We start from the raw sequence: 9,690 nt of genomic DNA on the forward strand, positions 1-9,690 counted from the left end.
CTAGCTGGCCCCCGGGCGAACGCTGCGCCTTGCAGCCTTTGCTCTGTTTCTATTTGCCCCAAAGAGGGAACTGCTGCCGGTCTTAACCTTTCCCGTTGGCTCTGGTGCTGCTTCGGCTGCTCCTGAAGCAGCAGCAGCAGCAGCCGCTGCTGCTGCTGCTGCTGCTGCTTCTGCTGCTGCTGCTGCAGCGCCAACCAAACGAGGCGGCGCTCGAACCCCAGAAGGAGAAGGTACAGCAGCAGCAACAGGCGTTGGAGGAGACAGCAGCTCGATGAGGTGCAGCACATCTCCTTTTTGCTGCGCTGCTGCTAGCTGCAGCAGCACGCGCTGCTGCGGGGGGATGCCTGCTGCTGCTGCCGCTGCTGCTGCTGCTGCTGTGTCCCTCTCAACAGCCTGCTGCTCCAACCACTCTCGCTGCTGCAGAGCAGCAGCCAGCCGCAGCAAATTGGAAGCAGGCCTGCGTGTCTGCAGCAACGCCAGCAGCACGGGCCCCTGCTGCTGCAGCAGCCGCTGCTGCTCCGTGCAGACAAACAGCAGCTGCTGCGCTGCTTCTTCTGCTGCGAGCACAGCTGGAGGGAGCGCAGCTGTAGGAAGCCCCTGGAGAAGCAGCAGTTGCTGCTGACGCGACTGCTGCAGCGACATTTGCTGCTGCTGCTGTTGCTGCTGAGAAGAACCCTGCTGCTGCTGCTGCTGCTGCTGCCGCTGTTGCTGGACAGCCGGCAGCTGCTCGAGAGCAGAAGCACACAGCAGCTCTTGAAAGGGGTGCAGCAGCAGCAGAGGAGGCGCATGCAAAGCAGCAGGCGGAGCTCCTTCTTGCTGCGCCGCAGCGCAGCTGCTGCAGTTGCTGCTGCTGCTGCTGCTGCTCACCCAATAAGGACCGAGAGGTGTATGTACACCCCGAGTGCTGCTGCTGCTGGAGAGACAGCCAATAGCAGCAGGATAAGCAGCAGCTGTCCTCACTAGCAGCTGCGCATACCATAGCACAGCGGCACAGCAGCAGCACCAGTTCCTTATCTGCTGCTGCTGCTGCTGTGCTGATTCGCGAAATACCCACACCCAGGGGCAGCAGCACGAGATGGAGCTGCAGCAATTGCATAGCGGCTGCATGCAGCAGCAGCAGCTGCCTCTACTGCTGCTGTTGCTGCTGCTGCTGCTGTTGTTGTCGCGTTTAACAAGCGCTGCTTCCGGTGAGCGAGCTGCACGGGAAGCAGCAGCAGCGGGAGTTGGACCGCTGCTGCTGCTGCTGCTGCTGCTGCTGTTGCTGCTACTGCAGCCGCAAGCAGCAGCAATTGCTGTTGCTCCCGGAGACAGAGAAAGACCCAGCATCAAATGAAAGGCAGCGATAATACGCCAAGAGGTGTAAACCCCTAAAGAAGGGACAGCAGTAATAGGCAGCATGCTGCAAGTAGGAAGACCGCTGCTGCTGCTGCTGCTGCTGCTGCTGTTGCTGCTGCTGCTGGGTCCGGGTGTATCAACACCAGTCAGCTGCAGCAAGCTGTCCTCTGCGCCAAGCACAGCAGGTCCCGCCTCCCTCGATGTTGCTGCAGCAGGAAGCAGCAGTGTGCCAAGCAGCTGCCAGCAAAGCTTCTCTGCTTTGTGCTGCGTCGCAACAGCAGCAGCAACACCTGCTGCTGCTGCTGCTGCTGCAGCTTGAGCGTCCGAATGGCGCCCATCGGCGCTGCTGTCTGCACGCAAAGCATCCCGTGTGCTGCCCCGCTGCTGCTCATCGTCCTGTTCCTGCTGCTGCTGCTGCTGCTGCTGTTGTTGCTGCTGCTGTTGCGCAACACGCACCGCCAGCGTGTGTCCCCAGCAGGATGATAGCTGGCTGCTGCAGCAGCAAGCAGCACCACCCCACAGCAGAGCTGCTGCCCAGTGCAGCAGCAACTCGGCACAGGTTGCCTTCCTCTGAGCTTTAGAGAGAAGCTGCTGCTGTTGTTGCTGCTGCAGCTGCTGCAGCTGGTGCTGCAGCTGCTGCGGGGACGCCTTTTGTTGTGCTGCTGCTGCTGCTGCTGCTGCTTCTGCTGTCTCCTCCTTCACTCCCGGCTGCTGGGCAACAGCAGCAGAAGCAGCAGCAGCAGGTGCTGCAGTGCTGCTGCTGCTGTAGTCGTCCGCTGCAACAGCAGCAGCAGCAGCACGGATGCCCAGCTGCCTCGCCGCGTGTACCTGCAGCAGCAGCAGCAACGAGTAATCGCAGGGCTGCAGCAGCAAACGCGTAGCTTCAGCAGCACAGGAGCGCAGCACCTGCTGCGTCTTCTCCTTCAGGGCTTCTTGCTCTATTGGGGGGAGCTCTTCTATCTCGATGTTCGGCTCTGCTGCTGCTGCTGCTGGTGTTGCTGCTGCTGCTGCTGCTGTAGCGGCGCTGGCGCTGCGGAGACCCTGGTAATGCAAACGCTTCTGTTGCTGCTGCTGCTGCTGCGGCAGCAGGCGCCGGATTCTGAATGCAGCAGCAAGAGAGTGCTGGCTGCTGCTGCTGGTATCTGTTAGCAGCAAATCACCGCGACTCACCTTTGCGAGACTCAGAAGGAAACGAAGGGCAGACAGCAGCAGCGCGTGCGGCCAGTGCTCTGCTGCTGCATTTGCTGCTGCATCTGCTTCTGCCGGTGCTTCTGCTGCAGCGCCTCCTGCTGGTGCTGCAGCTGCTGCTGGTGCTGCAGCTGCTGCTGCAGCCGAAGGAGGTGCAGCAGCTGCACCTGCTGCGCCCCCTTCCCTCTTGAGCATAGCAACAGTTGCAGGGAGAATGTGCTGTAGCGTGAGCAGCAGCAGCTGCTGCAGCAGCAGCTGGCTCTGCTGCTGCTGCAGCAGCACCAAACTAGGCAGCGGCAGCGAAAAGCAGGTGGAGAGACACTCAAAGATGGAACGCAGCAGCAGCTGCTGCTCAGCCAAGAACAGATCCACTGCAGCAGCAACGTCTGCCTCTCCTCCTATATATGTAGCTGCGATTGCTGCTGCTGCTGCTGCTGCGGCTGCCGAGTTGCTACTGCTGCTGTCGCGCTGGCTGCTGCTGCCTCCCTTTGTCAGCACAGGTGCAGCAGCAGCAGCAGCAGCAGCATGAGGCCTCTTAATGCTGCGGCGGTGGTCGCTAGCTGTCTGCTCAGGCAGCACTTGAGAAGCGCCCGCCAGCACGTGCTGCAGCAGCAGCAGCAGCAGCTGCAGCAGCGCCGACAGCGCCTCCTCAGCGTGTTGCTGCGATGTGGAGATACACCGCAGCAACGGCAGCAGCACACGCGCCAGCCAGGTATGTACACTTAGCTGCAGCAAGCCGCAGCTTCTGCTCTCTCTGCTGCAGCTGCTGCTGCTGCTGCAGACTTCTACCATGCTGCTGCTGCTGCTGCTGCGACTGGATGCAGGGGAGCTGCTTCCTTGTTTGCTGCGCTGCTTCTGTTGGTGGCAGCTGCACAGAGGAGACAGCAGCAGCAGCAGCTGCAGCAGCAAATCCCGTGAGGCCTGCATACTTTGAGGGTTTAAAGGTGCTGCAGCACAAACAGCAGCGCTGCACTCCTCCAGCAGACCCAGTACTAACGCAGACACTTCACTGCTGCTGCTGCTGCGGCTGCTGCTGCTGTTGCTGCTGCTAGGCTCAGCGAGACGCAGCAACAACTGCTGCAGCGTCGGTGTCTCCTTCTGCAGTGCTGCAGCTAACCCACGAACTGACAGAGCATCCAGAGGCCGCAATTGCTGCTGCTGCTTCTGTTGCTGCTGCTGTTGTTGCAGTTGCTGTTGCTCTCCAGCTTGCACATGCTGCTGCTGCTGCTGCTGCTGCAGCTGCTGCTGCAGCTGGAGCGGTAAGCAACACGAAAAAGCAGCGATCGTGAGGAATTGGCGCAAGGCCACCGCCTTATGCTGTGGGGCGAGGTGCCGAGACACCTCAGGAGCAGCAGAAGCAGCAGCAACTGCTGCTGCTGAAGCTGCTGCAGCAGCAGCAGGTTTGCTGCCTCCAATGAGGCGACCACGGAAGTTTTGCTGCAGCAGCCATTTGCTGCAGGAGTAGAGATGTTCTTCTGTTGCTGCAGCAACTTGAAGGGGGTTTGGCGCCCCACCTGCTGCTGCTGCTGCTGCAGCAGCAGCTTCTGGCTGCTGCAGGTGCTGCTGCAGCAGCTGCAGCAGCCTGAATAAGTGACAGACAATTGAGAGAAAGGCCCGCAGCAAAGGGAGCGAGCAGCAGCCGGTAGGAAGACAAGCAGCAGCAGGAGACAGCTGAGGGAGGCCTCGCAGCTGCAGCAGCAGCAGCGGCGCATGCGCTTGGAGTGCTGCTGCTGCTGTTGCTGCTGCGGCTGCATCGCCACGCGCGGCCTCAAGTGCAGCAACTTGACGCTGCAGATACACGTCAGCAGACAGCAGCAGCTGCAGCACAGCGACAGACATACGACGAAACAGCGCCATCCCCAACTGCTGCTGCTGCTGCTGCTGCAGCTGCTGTTGGTTCTCTTCGCTGCTGCTGTTGCTGCAGCAGCAGCTGCTGCAGCTGCTGAGACCTAGGGCCTCTCCAAGCTCAGCTGTCCACCTTGCAACAAGATCAAGCCGACGAAACAAGTGTTCGGCTGCCGCTGTTGCCGCTGCTGCTGCTGGTGTTGCTGCTGCTGCTGCTGCTGCTGGCCCTGCAGGCGCAGGGGACACCACAAGCGCAGCAGCAAACGACGCTCGGGCAGCCCAAGCAGCAGCAACGCTTGCTGAAGCTCCGCAGGCGGTGCAAGGCACCTGCTGCTGCTGCTGCTGCCGCCGCTGCTGCTGCTGCTGCTGCCGCTGCTTCTGCTGCCGCAGCAGCAGCAGCTGCTCTGCTGCTTCTTGCAGCAACGGCGGAGTATATTGCTTTGCATGCGGGCTACCCGACAGCTGCAGCAGCAGCCACAAGGCCCCTTCTGCCTCCAACAGCCGTGCTGCTTCTGCTGCTGTTGCTGCAGTAGCAGGATCCATCAGCTGCAGCAACGATTCCCCTTGCGAGTGCAGCAGCTGCTGCAGCTGCGGAAGCAGCAGCTGCAGCAGCGGACGCACTCCAACAGCAGCAGCAAGCTGCAGCAGCAAAGTGTCGCCTAAAGGCCTTATAGACACAAAAACATCCACGTTGCCGCCGCTGCTGCTGCTGCCGCTGCTGCTGCTGCCGCTGCTGCTGCTGCTGCTGCTCCCGCTGCTGTTGCTGCAGAGACACTGCGGGCGACCCAGGGAGGCAGCAGCAGCAAGAGACTGCAGGAGCACCTCGACGCGAGGCTGCAGCAGCGAGGCAAGACCTTCACCTGCAACAGAAACTGCACGTTGCAGCTGCACGTTTGCTGTTGCTGCTGGTGCTGCTGTTGCTGCTGCTGCTGCTCCTCCTGGGGAATCTCGCTGCTGCTGCTGCGTCATGTGCTGCAGCACCCCACACTCCCTCTGCACAGCAGCAAGCAGCTGCAGCAAAGGCTGCAGCAGCTGCAGCAGCCCCTTCAAAGCAGCAACACGAACAAAGCGATTGCGGCCAGTTATATAAGCGCAGCTAAGAAGGATGCATGCGCTGAAGAAACGAGGCACAACAGACTGCTGCTGCTGCTGCTGCTGTTGCTGCTGCTGTTGCTGTTGCTGCTGTTGCTGTTGCTGCTGCTGCTGTTGCTGCTGTTGCTGGGAACGCTTTTGGGTTCGTTCCTGCTGCAGCACTTGCTGCTGCTGCTGCTGTTGCTGCTGCTGCTGCTCCTGCTGCTGCTTGGGAGAAACTGCCTCCAGCAGCAAATAGGCGTAGGGCTTCCAGGAGGTGCTGCGGTGTATGAGCAGGTCTTTATCTTGCTGCTGCAGCAGCGGCACCACCGCGTGCTGCAGCAGCAGCGGCAGCAGCAGCACAGGGCCCACCCGCCGCTGCCACTGTATAAGATTGAGAGCTCGCGATTGCTGCTGCTGCCGACCTTGATGAGCTGCTTCCGTTGCTGCTGCTGCTGCTGCAGCTGCAGCTGCAGCGAAGTGCTGCGCATATGCCTCAGCCATACACTGCAGCACAAAGCGAAGCCTTCCTGCAACAGCGGCAGGCAGCAGCAAGAACGGAGCTGCTGCAGCACGGGAAGCAGCAGCAGCAGTTCCTGCTGCTGCAGCAGAAGCAGCAAAATGACGCGCTGCTGCTTGCCCCGTCACCCACAGCCGCAGCAACTCCCTTACTGTTAGAGCAGCAAATCTAGCAGCAGCGCTGCTGCTGTCGTGCAGAGGTTGCTGCTGCTGCTGCTGCTCCTCTTCCTCGTCCTGCTGCTCAAAAGGCGCAGCAGCAGCAGCCTGCCGTCTCGCTGCTGCTCCCCCCCGCACCTACAACAGCAACAGCAACAGCGCAGCAGCAAAAAGAATACAAGACACAGCTCTATCAAGCAGCCTGCCGGTACAAGCAGGAAGCGCAATGCTGCTCTTTCTGCTGCTACTCATGCTGCTGCTGCTGCTGTTGCTGCTGCTGTTTCCGCTGCTGCGGTTGCTGCTGTTTCTGCTGCTGCTGCTGCAGCTCGTGCTGCTCACCTGCAGGGGCAGCAGCAAGAGTTTGAATAAGTCCACGAACTCGTCAGAAGCGACAGCAGAGGAGAAGGCGATAAGAGCCTCATCTGCAGCAACAGCAGCAGCAGCAGCAGCAGCAACAGCAGCACTGGCCCATCTGTCCTGCAGCCCGTCAAGCATGCAGCACAAGGTAATACCCAGCAGCAGCAGAAGCCACAGCAGCAGCTGAAGCTGCAGCAGCCGCAATAGTGAAGCAAGAGCAGCAGCAGCAGCAGCAGCAGCAACAGCAGCAAATCAAAAACCTACTGTATCTTGCTGAGGTGAGCACCTCTTCTGGTTTCGCCTGTGCGCAATCTTTAGATGGCGATGCAGCAGCAGCATCTGCTGCAGCTGAGTCTGCACCCGCTGCTGCTGCTGCTGCTGCTGTTGCTGCAGCTGCTGCGCAGCGGCTCCCTACGCTCAAGCAGGTGCAGCAGCAGCGAATCCAAACACGGTGGACCACTTCACATAATTGCTGCTGCTGCTGCTGCTGCTCTGCTGCCAACGAGGCTGTTTCGCTGCTGCTGTCTGCAGCCCCCGGAGCTTCTGTGTCAGCAGCAGCAGCAGCAGCAGCAGCAGCAGCAGTGACTGCAGCAAGGCCATCCTTCAGCAGCTGCAGCACGAGCGAAGCCTCTGCAAACACTGCAGCAAGAAGGCGCTGACGCTGCAGAGGGGAGCAGCAAATGTTTGGGCAGAATGCTGCTGCGACGAGCTGCTGCAGCAGCAGCAGCTGCAGCAAGTGCGCGTGCAGCAGCAAGACCTCTCCGCCTTGCTGCTGCTGCTGCTGCTGCCGCTGCTGCAGCCCCAAGGTAACTAAGCGCATGCATCTCCGTATAACGCTTTGCTGCCTCCCCCTCTGTACAGTTGAGGGAGAGGGCAGCTGCAGCAGCAGCAGCGCTGCAGCAGCAGCACACAGATCCTCCAGAACTGCAACAGGCGGTATGCAGGTGCTGCCGCTGCTGCTGCTGCTGTTGCTGCTGCTGCAGCAAGCCCAGCAAGCCTCAATTAGCGTGGCCAAGCTGCGGTGCAGCAGCAGCGGCGGCCCTAATGGCTCTGCTGCTAGTAGCTGCTGCTGCAGCTGCTGCTGTGTGGTGTCTATACAGGGGCACTCTAAGTTGTTGTGAGACGGGGGCTCTAGGGTTGCTGCTGCTGCTTCTGCTGCTGCACTGTCTCCTTCAGCAGCAGCAGCAGCAGCAGGATCGCTTGCAATCGCAGGCAGCTGCAGACTCGGGAGGCCCTTCCGTGCCTGCAGCAGCAAAGTTCTTGCAGCAAACATACATCGCCCCAGCAGCAACTCCTGGGTGGGTGCTGCTGTTGCTGCTGTTGCTGCACTATCTGCTGCAGCTGTTGCTGCTGCTGTTGCTGTTGCTGCTGAGGCCCTGGCCTCGTCCGACGCTGCCCCGCACCAACTGCTCGCCTCAGCTGTTACTGCGCAGGAGCTGCTGCTGCTGCGGCTGCTGCAGGCAAACAGGAGAGGCAGCTTCTGCTGCTGCTGCAGTTGAGAGCGCTGGAGCGCAGCACCAGCAGCAACAGCAGCAATGCAGCGGCCCCAGGAGTCTCGTCTCCATACGAAACGATCTAGCAATCGACGGGCTGCTGCAACATCTGCTGCTGTTGCTGCTGTTGCTGCTGCTGCTGCGCCTGCTTCCGCGTCAACAGCAGCAGCAACTTTTGCTGCAGTTAGCACATCGATTGCTGCATCAACAGCAGCACATTCGCAGCCGACTTTCCCTGCGGGACACCTCTTCTGTGCTGCTCTCTGTTGCTGTTGCTGCTGCAGCAGCAGCAGCAGCTGTTGCTGCTGCTGCTGTTTATCTTCCGGAAGTAGGCTGGGGGTGCCTAGCGGGGAGGGGGCCCCTGGGGGGCCCCCTACAGCAGAGGCAGTCATCCTTAGACATAGCCCAGCGGCCTGGTCATGCTGCTGCAGAAGCAAGCACTGCTGCTGCTGCTGCTGCTCCTGCTCTTGCTGCTGCTGCTGTGCTGCTACTGCTGCTGGTGCTGTAGTAGCTGCGCTAAGGCGGGAGGCCTGTGAGGGCCTTAGGCAAAGGTGAGGAGCCCTGGGGGCATAGATCAATACGCAGCAGCAGCAGCAGCTGCTGCTGCTGATACTAATACTGCAGCAGCAGCTGCTGCTGTTGCTGCTTGTACTGTTGGCTGCGTTGCTTAGAGCCTTAGGCACGGCAGCAGCAGCAGCAGCAGCAGCAGCAGCAGAGCCCTTGGGGCTCCTTTTCCCTCAAGCACTGCAGATATTTTATCTGCAGAAATAATGTGGTAGATTAACACATAATGTCGTTTTAAACAACTGCAGCAGCAGCAGCAGCAGCAGCAGCCACTGCTGCTGTTGCTGCATGCGGGGGCCCTCAATATGGCTGTTGCCGAATAAGTATATATTTTTGACTATTTATATCTATAAATATTTTAATTTATTAATATTTTAATTTATTTATGTTTATATTTAGCTGCATATTTATTTATTCTGTCCCTCTTCTATAACAAACACTACTGCAAGCCTACGCCCTCAGAGGCAGGCCCCCTGCTTCATATTTTCTCACGAAGATAATATAAAATTTACATTCTAACGAAATAAATATATTTAAATATATTAATTTTTTATATTAAAACAAATATACCTTTAATATTTATATTAAATAAATAAAGAAGAGCTGCTCCTAAACTTGCACCCTGTGCTGCTGCTGCCTCTAATGCGTAGTAAATACTTTTCTTCGTTTTTCTATAAATAAAACTCTCGTCCTTCTGTTTATAAATATCAGTTTAATTGTTTTCGTTCAGCAAACAATAACAGTAAATAATAATATTATTATGAAGCCTCCTCGTGCCTTCAGAGGCTTTTGCTGTCTTTACTAGCAATACCTCTTCTTTTAAATAGAAAGACATAAAGAAAGAAAATAAAACAAAAACGACACAAAAAAACTGCTGCATGCAACGCATGCATGCAGGTGTACATACACCTAAATGCACGATATAAAACCCACGAAAAAATTAAAGAAGAACAAATATAAAACAACAGAGACAGAAGAAAATAACACAAGCTGCATTTGCTAGCAGCTGCTTCTTTTTAATTGCTTGATTTATTGTTTTATTTATTTATTTATTTATTTATTTATTTAGAACGAATAAATCCATAAAGGAGTAAACAGCATATACAATAACAAGAGTAGAAAGAAGAAACAAAGTAAAGCAAACAGCTATCTTTTGTTTATT

The 9,690-nt window shown here is 57.6% G+C and overlaps 1 protein-coding gene across 1 annotated transcript; it reads right to left on the reverse strand.

Annotated features, from left to right (window-relative positions):
- EAH_00042850 (hypothetical protein, conserved) lies at positions 1 to 8,356 on the reverse strand (the record flags this gene model as incomplete). The annotated part of the gene is made up of 3 exons (XM_013395030.1): positions 1 to 6,252; positions 6,454 to 6,536; positions 6,736 to 8,356. The coding sequence occupies 3 exons, from the start codon at positions 8,354 to 8,356 to the stop codon at positions 1 to 3; spliced, it is 7,956 nt and encodes a 2,651-aa protein (XP_013250484.1).
- Positions 8,357 to 9,690: the final 1,334 nt, after the last annotated feature.

This window comes from Eimeria acervulina, genomic scaffold (assembly GCF_000499425.1).
Source record: "Eimeria acervulina Houghton genomic scaffold, Eah_scaff561, whole genome shotgun sequence".
Classification (NCBI taxonomy): domain Eukaryota; phylum Apicomplexa; class Conoidasida; order Eucoccidiorida; family Eimeriidae; genus Eimeria; species Eimeria acervulina.